Source organism: Choloepus didactylus, chromosome 23 (assembly GCF_015220235.1).
Source record: "Choloepus didactylus isolate mChoDid1 chromosome 23, mChoDid1.pri, whole genome shotgun sequence".
NCBI classification, from domain to species: domain Eukaryota; kingdom Metazoa; phylum Chordata; class Mammalia; order Pilosa; family Megalonychidae; genus Choloepus; species Choloepus didactylus.
In genome coordinates, this window is record NC_051329.1 from 23,867,719 (window position 1) to 23,887,549 (window position 19,831).

Here is a 19,831-nt window from a genome sequence, read left to right on the forward strand (position 1 = left end):
GCGTTTTGGTTTCTTTTAGAACAAAAGAGAAAAATAAATGTTCTTCCTTCTTTGTTGTTGAGAAAAGGGGAGTGAAGACAGATGCAGATCCCGGGCCACTGAAGTAGGGGGTTCTAGGTCTGGCGTGAGGCAGATTCTGGAACAGGGATGAGAGGTGGATTCTGGGACAGGGACAGGTGGATTCTGGGCAGGCCATCCCACTCCATACTTCAGAACCCAGCCATGCATAGCTCCCCTGGAGCACCTAACACTTACTATGACCAGTTTGTTTGTCTCCACAGGCCTTAGCTCAAAACGTCACTTCCTCAGCGGGGGGCTTCATCGCTACTTACACAGGTTCCCCTATTGCAAACGTGCATCCTGTCCTGTATTTTCTCTATGGCTTTCTGCCGGGAGGGTAATTGTGGTTATTTGGACATTGGGTGTCAACTCCCGGCTGGAATGCAACTTCCTGAGGGCAGGGCCACCCGGGAACTGTTCCCGCGGCCTGCTCAGCACAGAGCACAGGCCCAGGCCCAGAGGGGTGGCCCAAGAATCGTTTGTATTGAATGAATGAGCCTAAGGATGCCGTTGGATTTGCGGTTTCATCCCGACTGCCTGGAAGGCCTTCCTCAGTATATACTGGATCAATATATAGAGGAAGGAAGCGTGCCGGGGAGGGAGGAAGTGAGGGAAGAGAGAGGGAAAGTGAAAGAATGCAAGGGCGGACACGTAGGAGGAAGAGAAAGAGGGAAGGAGCGAGGGGGAGGGAGAACACGGAGAGACTCGGGCAGAAACGAATGGGTGGATGAATTAACGAGCGCCGGGCTTAGTGAATTAATGAACGCCGCCTGCGCGCACCCTCGCACTGGGCGGCGGCGCGTCTTGGTGCCCAGGGCCACCCACCCTCCGGTGCCAGCTCCCGGGCGCGCAGCGCACCCCCGGCCCCGGGTCGCCTCCCGCCCGCCGAGTGCAGGTACGGAGTGGGGGGAGGGGCGTCCCCCGCCCCGCCCGCGCCCCCTCCCCGCGCCCGGCCGCGCGCGGCATTGTGGGAGTTGTGGTCCTGGCGGCCCCGCGGAGCGCAGCGCGGCGTCGGCACCGGCTGGGGCACCCGCTCGCCTCGGGCTCGGGCTCCGGCTCCCGCCGCGTGGGCCAGGCAGCGGCGGGGCCGTGGCTCCGCGGCGCGGGCCGGGGGCGTGCAGGCGTCCGCGCCCTCGGGTGGCGGTGTCGCCCGGGCCCCAGCGCCGCCGCCCCCGCCGTCCGCGCGCCGAGGCGCAGGTAAGCGGCGTTCCGGGGGTCTTCTGGGCAGGGAGGGCGGCCGGGCCGGGCCGGGCTGGGCCGACCCGGGCAAGCGAGGAGGAGGAGGGGCCGGGCGGCTGCAGGCCCGTGGATCTCCCCACCCGGCGGCGGCGCCGAGGATGCTCCGGGAAGCCTGCGCCCGCCTGCGCCTTCCTGCGCCCCGCATCCCGGCCGGACCGAAGGGGCCGCGCCGCCGAGCGCTTGCTACATGCTGAGCGCCGCCGCCTCCGCTGTGTTCGCGACCCCGGCCGGGCATCCCCCTTCACCTTAAACCCCGGCCTCCACCTCCCCCTTGCCCCATTGCTGTTCCCTCCCCTGGCACACGAGGTAACGTCTCCCCATCACCCTCCTTCCCCCGTGACTCTCCTCCTCGGCCCCTTTCCTCGCTTCCCCTCCCCCAGCATCACCCACTACCCATATTTCCCGTCCCACGAGTTATCATGCGCCACGAACCTCCTCCCCCCATGTCTAGCCCACTTTCCCTGTCAATACTTAACCTCTCCAGCGTCCCAGCCCCCTCCTCCCACGACCTTCTGGTGGTCACCATCTGTGTTAACCCATCCTCTGCCCTCGGCTCTTTCCCATTCCCCAGGATGGGTGGGCATTGAAAAGCTGACCAAGAAGAGTGAGGAGGGAAGGTCTCCCGTGGATTCTGGGCCACAGTAGCAGCTCTCTGGCTCCCAGGTGGAGGATGTATCACCCACCTTCTTGCCCAGTGCTGTCCTGCTCCTTGGCGGGATTGGGGGGTGGGGAGTGGGGTCTAGGGTGCCCTGGCCTCACCCTGAGAGTGACCAGAGGCTCTTGAGCACTGGGCAGCCTCTTTGCACTGGTAATCTTGGCTGGGTTAACCCGGGGCAGAGCCTTAAGATTATCTGCCAGGTGTTCATTGTGTCAGAAGTTATATTTGATTGGACATGTGTACGGAATGGACATGTGTGCTGATGGACCATCAATCTGGACCCTATTTCCTGGAGCAGACTGACCTTTAGATCTGGGGTTGCATATTATTAAGTGCAGAGCTGCCACGAAATGTCCCCTCCCCTACTGAGACAGAAGTGAAACGGATAAAAACGAACAGATGTGTGCAGGAAGCTGCAAGTTACTGTGGTGATTTAGGAGCTGTGGGGGGAGAAAATCCATGCCCTCCCCGTAGTGGGGGCAGGGAAGGTTGTCATTGGGTGGCTGTGAGGGTCAAACGTCTGCGCCAGGACTTAATAAACTGTCAGTTATCCTACAAATAGAAGGGTTTCTTTTGTCACAGTTCAGCCTTGAACTTGTAAATCTGCTTCCGGTCTCTGAGGCCTGCCAGCATGTTTTGGCAAAAAGTGACAGGTTTGGAAAGATCTAACTTCAGCGCTAAATGCTGCTTCTGATCTTGTGTGGAGGGGCTGAAGCTGGGGTTCAAGGCATAGAGACCTTTGACTGCCTTTCGTTTACAGTTCAGCCTTGGGGAGAGCTTGGGGCTGGCTTTGGGGCGGCAGGGATACCCAGTGGACTCTGTGTTCTGCCCTGTTTTCTGGGTCTGCATTTTGACTTAAACTTGAGTGATTAGCTGCTTGATGGGAGCTCACACTTAGCAGGTGCTTGTTAAATTATCACCATCTCACTCTCAGAACGTGTAAGATAAACCTTCCCTCCTGAGAGAGGCGTTTCTAAGTTCCAGTTAGGGCTTTAGCTCAGTGATGGGGGAAATCCTTTTAGTACACATGCTTGTTGTCACGGGGATGATGGGTTCACACTGAATTTCAGGAATCTTAAGCTTCTGGGTTGGAGATGGCTTGCAAACAAAACACCTTTCATCCCACTTTCTTCCCTTTTCCTGAAGAGCAGACAGCTGCCGGTGTGTGGTGTGACTAGGAGGGAGTCAGGGCCACAGGAGGAGCCCTCCGTTTGCAGGAGAGCCTTTCCCTCTCCCCCTAAATCCGAGAACTTGAGTATGCGTGAGAATTATGTTAGCTTTTTTCTAACCTCCCCACTCTTGTGTTTTTTCCTAGAAACGTAAGAAATGTTCATGAATATTCAGCATGTGTTGTTTTGAGTTACCAAATATCCTAGCCAAGTGGGTCTTTATCCAACCTCCACTTGAGAGAAGCAAGTCAGCAGTTAATGAGCTAATACAACTACCAGTTCTATTTAGCAAGTCTGGGTACCAAAAAAAAAAAAAAAAAAATCCTTTGCATCTAGATTGTCCAGTCCGGGCTTTACCTTTAGCTGTTGGGATTCTCAGTCTGGGGATGACGTTTCCCCCCAAACTCCAACTTTGGTTTCCTGGCTAGTCAAGAGGGGGCGTCATGGTAGCCGGCAGCACCCAGCCGAGCCCAAGCTCTGACATGACCCCCAGTGCTTGACAGTCCGTTGTCATTTCATCTTCATCCAGGGAGAGGAGTGGTGACCCCATTTTATAGATGAGGAAACTGAGACTTAGAGAGCTGAAGTGGGATTAATCTTCAGTCTGGCTCATGTCCAGTTTGGGCTCTTAACTCATTTCTATGCTGCCAGAATGTTCCAGCTGAGTTCAGTCCCCGGGGAAAGAGGAAGAGATTCCTTTCCCATTTTTTTTTTTTAGTGGCTCTCTTATATTCCCGAAAGAGAGGAAGTATAGGACAAAACGGATTTTCTGAACGATCGCACTTCTTGAGATGAGGGAATGGATTACACTCATATCACAACATAGACCTGGCTGTTCTCATCAGATGAGAAAAAAGCAGGATGGACAGAAGGTCTCAGCACAGAGGAACGGGATGGGGTTTTATTGACTTAAGCAACTTGACACTTGGGCTCTGTTCATATTTGTAGGTTATCGGGATAGTCAGGAGTCAGGGTACTGGACACTGTCTAATTTGGAGACCATGGCTACAGAGCTCTCGCTGGTGGGGAACTGAGCTGGAGGCCCACAAGGGCTTTACTTCTGTTCTGCCCCCTCGCTGCACTTTCATAGCCCCATGGGCAAGGCAGTAGGTAAGCTCCAAGCAGAAGCAGATGTCCCCTGTCAGCCACTGACATGACCCTAGAGAGCCCGCTACGTTTTCCGCAACTTGTTGTAAGCCCAACCCATGCCAGCAGGGCAAGGAAGGCTAAGGAAGAATGATGAAGTGCTATGAAAAGAGAACGGAAAAGGCAGAACATGCAGTTTATGATTTTTTAAAGTCCCTTTGCAATTTTTCTTTACATTTGTTTTGTAGAGCAACTGTAGGTTTACAGAAAAGTCGTGCAGAAAGCAGACTTCCCATAGCCCCGATTCACCCCCACATATACATGCATACAGTTTCCTTTGCTGTTTTAAAGATGCTTTTGAATCCAGATGTCGCTTTAATAAGAGGCACAGCGATTTAAGGAGAACTGGCAGTTACTAAATACCTGCTATGAGACAGTAAAGTAGAATGGATAGACACAGGCTTGGAAGTCAGTTGGGGTTTGGGTCCCTGCCTGGGCTGAGTGAACTTGGGTGAGTTATATGGCCTTTCTGAGCCTCAGTTTCCTCATCTGTAAAACGGGGATAATAGCACCTCCTAGGGTAGAGACAAAGTAGATGGGCTGCTGTAGTTATCAAACAGTACATGATGCAGGTTAAACACTCCTGACCTTTTGAAGAATGGAGGGTGATGGTAAAAGAAGGACAGACACACGAGCTTGAAAGGTGTGCTCCCTACTAACAAGGACCTTACTGAGTACCTGGGAGTTTATATTTCGCACGTGTAAAATTTATGCTGATTTTTTTTTCACCCCAGGTTTGGACCCCTTAAAAAAAAAAATCATTGTGCCATGACCAACTGCGCTAGCTAATGTGACATAAACCAGCTCCCTCTGCCCTGCCCCACAGTGACTTTTGCCAGGAGTTGAGTGGTGGGCACGGACTACCTGGTCATCTGTCAGTGCTGCCCGTGGCCAGGTCCGAGGCCCAGCCGTGGCCATGCCTCCCCCCGCCTGCTAACCTGCATGGTGTGGGTGCCCTTGGGGCCCCAGAGGACTGACTGCCGGACTCAAGCCCCCAACAGCAACTCCCCCGAGATGGCGCTCGAGTGGCTGGTGGCCTGGAGCTGGTCGCTGGACGGCCTGCGGGACCGCGTCGCCACCGGCATCCAGTCCGTGCGGGACTGCGACGCCACCGCCATCGTGACCGTGGCCGGCCTGCTGGTCCTGTTCGTGTGGTACTGCTACCACGTGGGCCGGGAGCAGCCCCGGCCCTATGTCTCCGTCAACGCCCTCATGCAGGGCGCGGATGCCAGCGGGCTGCAGAACGGGTACGTGCACTGCCAGTCGCCCGAGTGCGTGCGCTGCTCCCACAACGAGGGGCTCAACCAGAAGCTCTACCACAACCTGCAGGAGTACGCCAAGCGTTACTCCTGGTCGGGCATGGGCCGCATCCACAAGGGCATCCGCGAGCAGGGGCGCTACCTCAGCAGCCGGCCCTCCATCCAGAAGCCCGAGGTCTTCTTCCTGCCTGACCTCCCCACCACGCCCTACTTCTCCCGGGACGCCCAGAAGCACGACGTGGAACTGCTGGAACGCAACTACCAGACTGTCCTGTGCGAGTTTGAGACCCTCTACAAGGCCTTCTCAAACTGCAGCCTCCCGCAAGGTTGGAAAATGAACAGCACCCCCAGCGGGGAGTGGTTCACCTTTTACTTGGTCAACCAGGGGGTTTGCGTCCCCAGGAACTGCAGAAAGTGCCCACGGACTTACCGCTTGCTCGGAAGCCTTCGGACCTGTATTGGGAACAATGTTTTTGGGAACGCGTGCATCTCAGTGCTGAGTCCGGGGACTGTGATAACGGAGCACTACGGGCCCACCAACATCCGTATACGATGCCATTTAGGTAGGTTTGCAGGGATGGGGGCTCCGGGCGTGCACACATGTAAGTACGGGCCACTTTGATTTATGGGAACCTAAATAGCACAGAAGCTCAGAGAGCCGGGATTGGGCCTTTGCACAGTCGTCACTGTACCTTTATCAGAAATCGGTGAATGGCACGTAAACGATGTTGACAGGGGCAATTGAGTCAAAATAGAAATTTGTGACCAGTATAAACCCATTGCAGTTTCTGGCAGAAGCTCTGGAAGAACTTTCTGTGACACTAGAAATGTTCTGTATGTGCATTGCCCAAGATGGTAGCCATTAGGCACACGTAGCCATCGAGGGCTTGAAAGGTGGCTGGTGCCGCTGCCCAGCTGGATGTTTACATTTTATTTAATTTAAATTGAAGTAGCTACTTGTGGCTAGTGACCACCATGGTGGACAGTGCAGCTCCAGAGCCAAAGAATTTTGTAATGATTGCAGAGGTTCATAATGACACTCCCGAGACTGTAAAAGATTAACTTAAGTGCCGCTAAATCATCAAGGATGAAATGATGCTTGGTGTTAAGTTTATTTTATTCAGATTCCAGGAAAATCGGTAATATGCGTATTGCGAGTCTGGCAGTGGTTTTGAGAACAGGGTCTGGAGTCAGCTTGCCCCACTAGGAGCTAGCTGTGTGTCCTTGGGCAAGTCACTTCACCTCTCTGAGCCACACTATCCTCGTCTGGAAAATGGTGGTAAAAAGATCATCCTCTGTAGAACGATTTTGAGGATCCTATAAGATAATGTATGTTGTAAAGCGTTTATCTACCTACTACCTGATATAGAGAAAGCACCTAATAAAGGGAAGCTTAAAAACAACTCGGTAAATAGGGATATTGATTCTTCAGAAAGCCGCATTCCTGGTGAATCCTGATAAAAGGTTGGTTACTGGGGCAATGGCATCCCAGTTAGCATGCCAAACTTTTTGGAGGTTTGCAAAGCTGTCTCTGCTTCAGCATGGAGGAAGGAAAAGCAGAACGAGTCACATCTGTAAGTTGGAGCTAGGGTTCACGATTATGTTCTGCAAGAGGAGCCTCCGGGGTGCCTTGGGGGAGCCGGACCTGGAGGCTGCAGGCCCCCCAGCCCCTCCTCACCCCAAACAGCTGGGCCTTTCCCACTTCTGTGTGCATGTGGGGAGGGGGAGATTTTGAGTTCTAGGGGCCTGGAAGTGTTTTCTATCAGTGGAAGATGTTTTCCATCTTCCACCGAGGAAGATGGTGGTTTGGGCAGAGGGTTCCACTGCTCACTGCTTTAAAATAAAAAGGAAACCGCTGGATTAGAGCAATTGACATGGTGGGTGTTTTAAGAGTAAAGGCAGATCAGGGCTGACTAGAGGCTCTGGAGGTGGTGGCCCCAGTGTGTGGGCAGCCGTGAGACTTTGGACAAGGGACGGAGCCCATCTTTGCCTCCGTTTCTCATCTGTAAAATGGGACTATGATACTTCCCTCACGGGCTTGCCGAGGTTGGCACAGCACCTGGCCCATGACAAGCATGCAATAAATGGTAGCTGGCAGCCGTTGTGATCAAGAACACAGCATGCAAACCCTTCCATCAGTCCTGGTCTCTGCCCTCAGGAAGCGGGAAAATGAACAGGCTTTGGAAGCAGACAGACCTCGGCTCAAATCCCGGCTTTGCCCCATTTACTGAGTGCCCTTGGGCAGGCCCTCGGAACTCTCTGAGCCTCCATTTTCTCCTCTCTACACTGGGCTCAACTGCAGATGATGGTACCTACCTCTAGGGCAGTTTGAGGATTAGAAGCAGCGTGTGTAGCGTGCCTACAGGTAGAAGGCTCTTAGTGACCTGAGTGATGGGATAACGACCACGATAACAAAAAACGCTGCACAGGGCACCAGGGCGCCGAGTTCAGAGGAAGTGCAGGCTGCGGAGGGGGTGCTCTGGGGAAGTGGGGTGGTTGTGACCCTGAAGGGAAGATGGGACCCCTGGGGCTGAGGGAGCCCAGTCTAGGTCTGCTTGGAGGCCCGTCTGGCTGCAGGAGGAGGTTCCCACGGGGGAGAGATGCGGGGTCTGAAACACAGAGGGCCTCGGATGCCAGCTGGGCTTAGGGATTGAGGCTGTGGGCGATAGGGAGCAGTGCTTCTCTTTTTAAAGAGCTCCCTTTATGTGTTTTTCTAAGGCTTAGGAATGACACATAGGGCAGGGCATCTGAGGATCGACGGGGTAGAGTTCCACGTGGGTGCGTTGAGTAGGAAGGGTTGGTGGCAAGAAAACCTAGCGTTTGCCTCCTGTGTATTAATGTCTTGTGCACCTGTAGAGTATATGTGTGAGTGTGTGTGTGTGTCAGACATGCCCATGTGTGTCCTTTTCTTTTGCCATTAAAAAAAAAATAGACTTTATTTTTTAGGGGAGTTTTAGGCTTAGAGAAAATTGAGCAGATAATCAGTTCCCATGTTTCCCCTCCCTCCCAGTCCCCTAGCATTTTTAATTATATTTTTTATTAGCGAAGGTGTAGGTTTACAGGAAAAATCATGCCCAAAATACAAAGTTCCCATATTCCACCCTATTATTAATGCCTTGCATTACTGTGGTACATTTGTGATAACTGATGAACCAATATTGCTTTGTTATTTGTTTACATCAAGGCTCACCCTCTGTGTTGGGCAGCTCTGCGGGTTCGGACAAATGCATGTCACGTCCCCACCAGTACAGAGGTGAACCTGGCCTGTCCTCCCCTTCCGGCCAGCTGGGTACTCGCTGCCAGAAAAAGTGGGTCGCCAGTGTTCCCGAGGACAGCCGGAAACCTTCCAGGAAGCTGCCCCGCTGGGGTGGGGCTCATTCCCCGTGGCCGAGGCGAGCCCCATGTTGGGTTTTCTCAGCATTTTCTTCTTCACACTGTTTTGCACCCATTGATATCCACCCAGGAAGGAGGCAAAAGTGGTGTGTTGGAGCCACGTGGCCTTGTGTGTTGACAGGAGAGGGAGTCCAGAGAATGAGGATACCTGGTAATTACCTGGCGGCCACACCTCTGCCAGTTACCTGGCCGAAGGCAGAACGGCACCTGCAGTTCCAGAACCACCCTCTCACAGTTCCAGCCCTCTCCCCTCTCTCTGCCCTCCTTCTGATTTGTGATCGATGGAATTGTTGCTCTGGCTGACTGAAACCAGCCATTGCTGCTTCATTTACTCAGTCCATGTGTTTGACCCTGTGAGCTTCCAAGATGGCATCTCCTGGTCCCAACTCCCATGCCAAACCCCGCAGTCAGCTCCAGGCCCACCGCTCACCCCATATTGCATACAAGCCAGAATGTTCCAACCCCCTTGTCACAAACCTCCTGCAGACGAGCTTGTATGCACCTAAAGCTCAGCAGCCAGAGGTCTACTGGGGGATAGGTACCCATGCAAACCGCCCACCTTCAGGAAAGGGTAGAGGAAGGTGCACAAGTGTGTCCAGCAGATTCTAGCTAATTCAACTCCCTTTTCCTTTCATGCATGTCATCGAATTTCTGGGCAGTCTAGCTAGGTGGTACCAGCAGATCAGCTCGTGTTTGCCTCGCACCCCCCCCACCCCGAGTGCCACCTGCCAGCCTCCTAAAGTGGGGGCTGCTGGTGGACCTTTCCCCACCCTTTTTCCTGTCTCTTCCAGCAGATGGTGGAGACAACACAGTAAGCCCCTAAGCCAAAAGGGGCCTGGGAATACAGGAAATGTCCAAGGCCATGCTGGGGCTTGTCGTTATCCCCAAGAGCCTCCCGAATGCTCTGTTTGGGAAAGTATCGATCGTTTCCACCAATTAAGCCCGCCTGTGGGCAATAGGCAGCTTGGCTGTGCCAGGGAAAGCCTGGAGTAGGATGAAGGGAGAGGCAGGGGCCAGCCAGCAGAGCCATTTTTCTGTTGTACCACAGTGAGTGGTAATGAGTCACTTAGTGGCCTCAAGAAGAGGGAGCTTCTTTCTGAAACCCTGGGGTGGGACCGTCCCTGCAGAGAACTGCCCGTTCCTAAGGGCTTTCTCTGCCTGAATCAACCAGCAAGGGCACATAGGAAAAGGAAATGTGGCTTGTGGGGCCCACTCTATCCCACTAGTGGGTGGCAGACTGAGCTCCTTTCTAACCCCGACTCCCCCCAGCAGCTGTTAACAGTGACAGGAAATCGTGGTTTCAGAATCAGGCTGGACAGTCTCAGCTTACTTAGTGAAATGTGCTATTGATGCTTGAAATCTGTTAACCATGAGGAAATCAACCATCTCTCCAAGACCACTGCTACTGATAGAGTAACTAGCATGTGTATCATATTGTTCTGGTTTTTTTAAGAGCCTGTTCTTTGGCATCAGACAGACTCGGGTTCAAATCTCAGCTCCAGCAGGAACTGAATATAAATAGTAGTTCCTGGCAGATCACGTAACTTCTGTCAATCGCCCCTTCTCCATCTGGAAAGTGGGTGAAGTGAGGTCTAGAAAGTGTTCATTTAGCATAAAACCTGCCAGAGTCAGTCTTTGGTTATTGGTATCTATTGTTCTTGATCGCATAGCAGCTCTGGAAGGTAAATCTGATTATGACCCTTTTTATGGACAAGGAGGCTGGGAGCTCAGAGAGGGTGAGTGATTTGCCCAAGGTCACACAGCATGTAAGGGTCAAAGCTAGTCATCAGCCCCAAAGTCCTCTGTTCTTCCCCCTGCTCCATGTGGCCTCTTTGTCTGAATTATTACTCCATATATGCTTCCGGGAGCGACCCATTTTGGGTTCAAGGAATGCATTCAGATATTCCAGCTTTTAGAGAGACAGATGCTTCGTTTTTGTCATGAGGAACATTAAGTTGGGGGGGGGTGCTGACTCACTCTGGGTTGTGGTTGTCACAGTGAGTCACTGAAGGCATGAGATGAGAAATCCACTGCCCCAGCTCCTCCCCCCCCATCTTCTCCTGGGCCAGTCCTTCCTGAGAGCTGCTGGGCTAACTAGTCCCTTTCTGAAATTACAAGATGACTGAGGAGATGCTTTCATCTGTGGATGTCCAAGTCATGCCAGAGGCCAAGCGTTTCTTCAGAGCCTCGGATGAGAGTCGGGGAGGTGAAGGGCCACTCCCGGCAGTGCTTTGGTCAGGCCCCCTTTCCTGGGTTACGTCGCCCAGGCTTGGGAGCTCAGCACTTGCCCTTCTAGATGTTGCTCCTTAGGGAGGCATCAGTCTGATTGTAGGCCTTTCCTTAGGGGCGTCCACTAGTTTCTTAGACTTAGACTAAAAACATATCATCCTTGGGCTTCAAAATGGATTTAAAGATTGGAACTCAAAGAGGAGCACACTGGGGGAGATGTTGCCTATTTACTCTCAACTAGAATGGCCCTAGAAGCTGGGCTATAGTCAACACAATGATCGGGCAGGGCCGGGTTCTGAACCTGCCCTCCCTTAGTTTCTGGGGATCCCATGGTTGGATTTTAGGAGACTTGAGTGTATGATGCAAGCCGTGCTCTGTGGCTTTCATCAGATCCCCAAAGGAATTTGTGACCCAGAGCAGATTAAGCCGATGGATGTTCTCTTTTTGCCAACAACTGTAGTGTGGAGCTGGCTGCATGGCCTGTATGTCCCCCACCCCACAGAGGACTCGAGGAGGGAGGCAGAGCCTGGGTGGTTTGGAATTTGAAAGCTCTCACCCAAGCAGATCACACTCCCTGACTTCTGGCCATCCCTGAATCCTTCCCTCGTTCACTCTCTTCTCTCTCTCTCTCTCTTTTCCCCAAAGGTCTGAAAACTCCAAGCAGCTGTGAACTGGTAGTTGGGGGAGAGCCACAGTGTTGGGCGGAAGGGCGCTGCCTCCTCTTTGACGACTCCTTCCTGCACACTGCGTTCCATGAAGGTGAGTGCCAGCCTGCCCATCCACTTCCACCCCAGCCTCTCAGGGCCACGCTCGCGTTGCTGTCACGGGGGACCTGTGCCCTCACCCCCAGGCTGCCCATGTGGGGTCCAGCCTCGCGTGGCTCCCAGGCCCCGGGGCAGTCTGCATCTGTTCTCTCTTGCCCGCACCACAGGTTCACCGGAGGATGGCCCCCGGGTGGTTTTCATGGTGGATTTGTGGCATCCAAACGTCGCAGCGGCCGAACGGCAGGCCCTGGATTTCATCTTTGCTCCGGGACGATGAGAACATTCCAGGGGCCGGAGCTGGTGAGAGGGGCCGAGGCCCAGCGTGGGCAGACGGTGGTACAGTTGAGCCCCTGCCTGTGTTATAATTCCATCTTCAGAAACTCGTCCCAACGGAAAGCTCTCATTTGGGGTTTTCATATCATGTTGGGTCCCTCTTTGCTTTGGTTACTGTAAATGGAAACTTCTCAGCTTGTATTTCCTTAGATTTTTTTTATTTTCCTTGCAATCATTTGCTTCGGAGATTTTTTTCTGGCATAATAGCACATTCCTTTGACTCTGTGACTAGAGACCTGGTGCCCTATAGTCTGTTATGTTGCTACTTTGTTTTTCAGTGCTTCGAAATAGAGTAACCAACTGGTTGTTTGTCTGAATGTAATTATGTAAAACTTCTTGTGGTCATCTTAAAAGAAAACAAAAAGCTGCAAACCAGAGAGCTGGCCTCTGCGGCTATCACAGTCACACAGGGGACCCTTCGGTGGCCCCAGGGCAGGGGAGGCATCTGCAGTCCCCACACTCTGCTGGCTCCAGCAGCAGGGTGGAGAGGCTGCCCTTGGTCAAGGGCCGGGCACGGCGTCCGGGCCTGGGGAAACCGTCACCATCGCTCAGCTCACCCCAAACTCTTGTCAGGGCCATGATGGCAAAGTGCGTTTTGACTGGTGGTACTGGAGGCTTTTTTTGTAAAACATAGCTTTCCTGCAGAGCTGAGGCTGGTGTCCTTGAGAGCCGATTTGGGCTCCCACAGAGCAGCCTCGGAAGGTCTGATTCATTTACCTCACTGCCTACAGAAGCCCTACTGCCAGACTGGGCTTGGAAAATTCCCAGATTTAGGTGTTTGGAGTCAATGGTGATGGACAGTAAGACCGCCAGGTTGGTGGATAGGAGCTGTGGTGGAATAAGACATCACTCATCTAGTGAAATCCTGGGAGAGCCTTTCCCTGGCAAAACTGGAATCTTTAGATCTGCCCAAAGTGTCCGTTTTGATTTGGAGTTTTGTTGCCTATGATTTCCCATTTATTTGTCTGTACATAAATGTTTAAATGCTGAACTTGGAGCTATGCGAGAAAGTTGGTCCCATGTCTTCGCCATTGCACAGGGCGTGGGCTGAGTGACTGCGACCTAAGCCAGTGGGTGTTAGTGGGAAAACTGGGAAGACCTCGAACCCAAAGGACCCAGGGTCTCTCTGCCAGCTTTCTGGTCTTCCAGGATGGGTGTGCAGCTCTCTTCCCAAAGGAAGAGTCCAGTTTGAGGCACTAAGTCAAGAAACAGCCTCCTGTTAGCTGATGTGTGAAGGCCTACCAGCCATTCTAGAATTGCCTTTTTTGAGTAATGTATTATGGTGTCAGGTTTGTAAAGCCAAAGAGCAGTCTGTAATATGCAGCTTGTCACACGTTCAACTCCAGAGTTTCTATCCTAATGGAAACCAGCAGCTTCTATGGGGAACAACTATCAGAAGTAAACACAGTCTGAATGTACTAGGTACTTCCTAGCAAGTGTGCAAAGAAAAATGTCTACAGCTGAGTAAAATGTATACACAGATATCTGTCAGTGATGAGATTGCCAGAAAAGGCAGAAATCTCCAACATACCTGAAGTATTTTTACTCCTTCAGTATCTTGTTAAAGAATCACTGAGGTGCATGATTTCTACACATCCCGACTTCTCTGCTCTGTGTTTACAAAACCAACAGCCCACGCAGGTACCTGGCTACCTGCACTTGTGTGACATGGTTGGGGAACAGAAGATAAATAAAGGATCTCACTGAAAACCAGGGTGAAGTGGTGACCTCGTCTGTTGGAGTGAATCCGGGACTTAGGCAGGGCGGGACTTAGGCAGGGGTCCCCTGGAGCCCTGCTGAAAGCCTGACGCTGCTGGGTTTGGGGAGTGAGTCGCAGAAACAGGCGAGGCAATCAAAGTGGGGCGCGGTGCAACTGAAGCCAAATGTCCTTCTAAAACAATGGAGGTGGGGAGGGGAAAACAAGAGCAGATCTCTGGAAGGTTAAGGAGCTCCAAATGTTTCATTGGCCAGGACTTTGGCTCCAGGAAGGCCAAGGATTCAGGGACCAGCACCTGCAGTTCATTCCTATGGGACCTTGGGCAAGTGGCTTGGCCTCTCAGAGTGTCAGTTTCTCCTCTGCAGAGAGGTCTGTGAAATCCCCAGCACGGGGCCTGGCACATAAAGGGCACCGGGCAGTGGTGCTTCCCCTTCTGCCATGTCCATGCTTCCAATCAGTTGGAAAGAAACAGGTGAAGCGGAAAGGTGGGGAAAGAAAAGAGGGCTAGATACATTCGATCAGCAGCAGATGTAGCCAAGGGGAGCTGGTTGCTGCTTCCGTCAGCCTGTGTCTTATGATGGGGGGAGAAGCATGTCCCTCAAGGAGCTACATTTTGTTTTAGAAGAGGGGAGGTGACTCTGGGGGCTAGCGAAGGGCAACCTGGCCGCGGGGTGTTTTCAGAGCACGCCTGCTCCCAGCTTGCTGTGGTCCAGCAGTCCTGGGTGAACCTCCACAGCTGGCTGAAAGGAAGGACGCCACTCACCAGCCGCGATGTTCCTGACCCTCCCCACATCGGCTCTGCCAACTGGGCAACTGCTAGAGTTGTTGACTTGTTGCAGCAAGGGCTGCTCAAGGTGAGAAGGGGGAGCCAGCCTGGTGGCCTGGCTTCAAACGGGCCACAAGGGCAACCCCTGCCCGCCACTCCGAGACAAAAGACAGACTCGGAGCCAGCTTCTTGCTCCCTTGATGCGTGTGCACTCAAGGCCAGACTCGAGCTGCACAAGGTCACGTCCCAGCTCTCCTGACCCCAAACCCATTCTCCCAGGCACCTGCTTATCATCCCCAAAGCCACCTAGCTTTTCTGGGAGGCGAGTCCTTCTTCAATAACAGTGACCAAACTTCCTACATCGAGCACCCTGTAATGAGTCAAGGGAGAGGGCAAGGGTAATTCTCACCTGCTGGTTCTTAACTTTGACCGCACAATAGTTCAGTCATCCGGGAGCGATTAAGAAATACTGATGCCCAGGCCCCACCTCCAGAGAGTCTCACCTCCCTTGTTCTCAGGGTGGGGCCTGGGCATCATTGTTTTTGGTTTTACTCTTTTCCTGCTGTGATTCTCATGTGGAGCTGGGGTGAAGGTCGCTGCTCTGAGAATGGCAAGGCCTTTGGACTCAGCCAGCTCGAGATGAATGTCTGGGCCCTCGCCCTGGGTCCCCCTGGATAGGCCACCTAGCCTTGGTCTCTAGGGGACGGCTGCTGTTCGGAACCCTGTCCTGCAGACCGTACCCGATTAGCCTCTTGGGAAACCATGACGTCCCCATTCTCAGTCGGTCCTTGTGGTTTTGTGGACCTGACCCAGCCCCAGCTCCAGGGCTCAGCACCGGATCCAGACCTAACCAAGCAGAGACTTCCAAATTCCGGGCTGCTTGGAGATTGGGTCAGGGATGGGCATATGATCCAAGTTCTTTTGCTGGGACCCCTGAGAAAGAGAAGCAACTTGTTATGGGGTAGGGTGTGTGTGGTGGGGAGAGAACCAGGGCGGGGGGAGTGGGCGGGGGGGGCAATGGATCTAGTGGAAAGGACACCTGAGAGTGAACCCCACAGAGGGAAGCAGCTCCCCCCCCCCACTACGTGGGGCATCTGGGCCCTGAGTGCACCTTCGCCTGGAGCCAGCCCGACCTTTGGGCTTTGCAGTTACATGAGCCAGTCAGCTCCTTTATGACTGTTAAGCCAAGTTCAAGTTAGGTTTCTGTTTCTTGCCACCAAGAATTCCTAATCTACTCTAAAATGGGCCTAATGCTTACTTCCATAGGCTTAAAATGAGGTTTAAATAAGATCATAGTCTATCAAGTTCTGGGTGAAGAGGAGACACTCCACCCCTGCTTTTTTTTCAGCACAATTTTATTCACACACACTACAACCCATCCAAAGTGTACAATCAGAGGCTGTCAGTATAAACACAGAGCTGTGCTTTCATCGCCACAATCAATTTTAGAACATTTTCAGGCTCCAAAAAGAAAAGCCCCGTATTTCTTACACCCCTCCCCACCCCGTTATTGACACTTAGCATTGGTGTGGTACCTTTGTTACAACTGATACTTAAGATACTGCTGTGAGCTATAGTCCATAGTTTGCATTAGATGCATTTTTCCCCATAGGCCACCCTACTATTAACACCTTGTAGTTGTGACATACATTTGTTCTAATTCATGGAAGAACATTCTTGTATTTGTACTATTAACCGCTTTCCTCATCCATAACTAGGTTCACTATGTTACATGGTCCTCTGTTTCATTCTCTAGCTTTCCTTCTAGTGAAAAACATTACTCTAAGCTTCCCCTTTCAAGCACAATCACATGCATGATTCAGCGCTGTTATTTACACTCATGATAATGTGCTACCATCACCTTTATCCATTTCCAAACATTTATAGTCAAACTTATTACAAAATTGTGCACAAATTAAGCATCAGTTCTCCTTTCTCTATCATTCTATCTTCTGGTAACCTATATTCTAGATATTAACTCCATGAGTTTGCTCATTATATTTAGTTTATATTAGTGACATCATACTATATTTGTCCATTTGTATCTGACTTATTTCCCTCAACATAATTTCCTCCAGGTTCATCCATGTTGTTGCATGCATCAGGACTTCATTGCTTCTTCCAGCTGGATAATATTCCAAAATGTATATACCACATTTTGTTTATCCATTCATAGATTGACGGACGCTTGGGTTGCTTCCCTCTTTTGGCAATTTTGAACAGTGCTGCTACAGACATCAGTGTGCAAATGTCTATTTGCGTTCCTGCTTTCAGTTCTTCTGGTATATACCTAGTAACGGGACTGCCGGATCATATGGCAGTTTTAATATTAGCGTCCTGAGGAACCGCCAAACTGTTTTCCATAGCGGCTGTACCATCTTACGTTATCACCAGAAGTGAATCAGTGTTCCTGTTTCTCCACATCCTCTCCAACACTTGTGGTTTTCTGTTTGTTTAATAGTGGCCATGCTACTAGGTATGAAATGAAATCTCATTGTGGTTTGATTTGCATGTCCCTAATAGCTAGTCAAGTTTAATATCTTTTCATGTGCTTTTTAGCCATTTATATTTTCTCTTTTGGAAAATGTCTGTTCATGTCTTTTGTCCATTTTTAAATTGGGTTGTCAAATTGGGTCTTTTTATCATTGAGTTGTAGGATCTCTTTGTATATCTTGCATATTAACCTCTTATCGGATATGTGGTTTCCAAATACTTTCTCCATTTGAGTAGGCTGCCTCTGAACCCACTAGAAAAAGTCCTTTGAAGCACAAAAGTATTCAGTTTTGAGGAAGTCCCATTTATCTAGTTTTCCTTTTGTAGCTTGTTCTTTGGATGTAAGATCTAAGAAAGCATCGCCTACTACAAGATCTTGAAGATGCTTCCCTACATATTCTTCTAGGTTCTGGCTTTTATATGTAGGCCTCTGATCCATTTTGAGTTAATTTTTGTATAAGGTGTGAGATAGGGGTCCTCTTTCATTCTTTTGGATGTAGATATCCTGTTCTCCCAGCACCATTTTTAAATTCAATTTTATTGAGATGTATTCACATACCATACGGTCATCCAAAGTGTATAATCAGTTGTTCAGAGTGCTATCATATAGTTGTGCATTCACCACCCCAATCTATTTTTTGGACATTTTCCTTATACCAGAAGAAATGAAAATAAGAATAAAAAATAAAAGTAAAAAAGAACACCCAAATCACCCCCCCCACCCTATTTTTTCATTTAGTTTTTTGTCCCCATTTTTCTACTCATCCATCCATCCATACGCTGGATAAAGGGAGTGTGATCCACAAGGCTTTCACAATCACACTGTCACCTCTTATAAGCTACATTGCTATACAATCGTCTTCAAGAGTCAAGGCTACTGGGCTGCAGTTTGATAGTTTCAGATATTTACTTCTAGCTATTCCAATGTATTAAAACCTAAAAAGTGTTATCTATATAGTGTGTAAGAATGTCCACCAGAGTGACCTCTCGATTCCATTTGAAATCTCTCAGCCAGTGAAACTATTTCATTTCATTTCGCATCCCCCTTTTGGTCACGAAGATGTTCTCAATCCCATGATGTCGGGTCCAGATTCATCCCCGGGAGTCATATCCCATGTTGCCAGGGAGATTTACACCTCTGGGAGTCAGATCCCACACAGGGGGTAGGGCAGTGATTTCACCTGCCAAGTTGGCTTAGCTAGAGAGAGAGGGCCACATCTGGGCAACAAAAAGGCATTCAGGAGGAGGCTCTTAGGCATGATTAAAAGCAGGTTTAGCCTCTGCTTTGCAGTAACAAGCTTCATAAGGGCAAGTCCATGATAGAGGGCTTGACACATCAAACCATCAGTCCTCAATGTTTGTGAGAACATCCGCCAACAATCCAGGCCAGCACCATTTTTTGAAAGACTGTTCTGTCCCAGTTGGGTAGACTTGGCAGCCTTGTCAAAAATCAGTTGACTGTAGGTGTGAGGGTCTATTTCTGAACTCTCAATTCAATTTCATTGATCAATATGTCTATCTTGATGCCATTACCAAGCCTTTTTATTATTATTACCACTGTAGCTTTGTAATATGCTTTAAAGTGAGGAAATGAGAGTCCTCCAACTTCATTTTTCTTTTTCAAGATGTTTTAAACTATTTGGGGCCCCTTACCCTTCCAAATAAATTTGCTAATTGGCTTTTCCAATTCTGCAAAGTAAGCTGTTGGAATTTTGATTGGGATTGCATTGAATCTGTAAATCAATTTGGGTAGAATTGACATCTTAAAGACATTTAGCCTTCCAACCATGAACAGAGAATGTCCTTCCATTTATTTAGGTCTTCTTTGATTTCTTTTAGCAATGCTTTATAGTTTTCTGAATATAGCTCTTTTACATCCTTGGTTCAGTTTATTCCTAGATATTTGATTCTTTTAGTTGCTATTGTGAATAGAATTTTTTTCCGGATTTCCTTCTGGGATTGCTCATTACTAATTATAGAAACACTACTGATTTTTGAACGTTAATCTTGTATCCTGCCACTTTGCTGAATTTATTTATTAGCTCTAGGAGCTTTGTTGTGAATATTTCAGATTTTCTGTATATAGGATCATGTCATATGCAAATAGGGAAAGTTTTACTTCTTCCTTTCCAATTTGGATGCCTTTTATTTCTTTTTTCTTGCCTAATTGCTCTGGCTAGAACTTGCAGGTCAAGGTTGAATAACAGTGGTTACAATGGGCATCCTTGTCTTTTTCCTGATACTAAAAGGATAGCTTTCAGTCTTTCACCATTAAGTAGGATATTAGCTGTGGGTTTTTCATATATGCCCTTTCTCATGTTGAGGCAGTTTCCTTCTATTCCTAGTTTTCTAGGTGTTTTTTTAATCAAGAAGACGTGCTTAATTTTGTCAAGTACCTTTTCTGTGTCAATTGAGATGATGATGTGGTTCTTCTCTGCTGATTTGTTAATGTGGTATATTATGTTAATTGACTTTCTTGGGTTAAACCATCCTTGCATAAGTGGGATAAAACCCACTTGATCATGGTATATAATTCTTTTCATGTGAAATTTAATTTGATTTGCAAGTATTTTATTGAGATTTTTGCATCTATATTCCTTAGAAA

The 19,831-nt window shown here is 50.1% G+C and overlaps 1 protein-coding gene across 2 annotated transcripts; it reads left to right on the top strand.

Moving 5' to 3' along the window:
• The first annotated feature begins 787 nt into the window (after positions 1-787).
• ASPHD2 (aspartate beta-hydroxylase domain containing 2) lies at positions 788-14,120 on the top strand. Of its 2 annotated transcripts, none has more exons than XM_037816950.1 (4): positions 788-955; positions 5,007-6,094; positions 11,799-11,912; positions 12,085-14,120. In XM_037816950.1, the coding sequence occupies exons 2-4, from the start codon at positions 5,215-5,217 to the stop codon at positions 12,192-12,194; spliced, it is 1,104 nt and encodes a 367-aa protein (XP_037672878.1). In that variant the 5' UTR covers positions 788-955; positions 5,007-5,214; the 3' UTR covers positions 12,195-14,120. The 2 variants fall into 2 exon arrangements, with proteins under 2 accessions (XP_037672878.1, XP_037672877.1); XM_037816949.1 differs by lacking the exon at positions 788-955 and adding an exon at positions 1,082-1,257.
• The last annotated feature ends 5,711 nt before the right edge of the window (positions 14,121-19,831 follow it).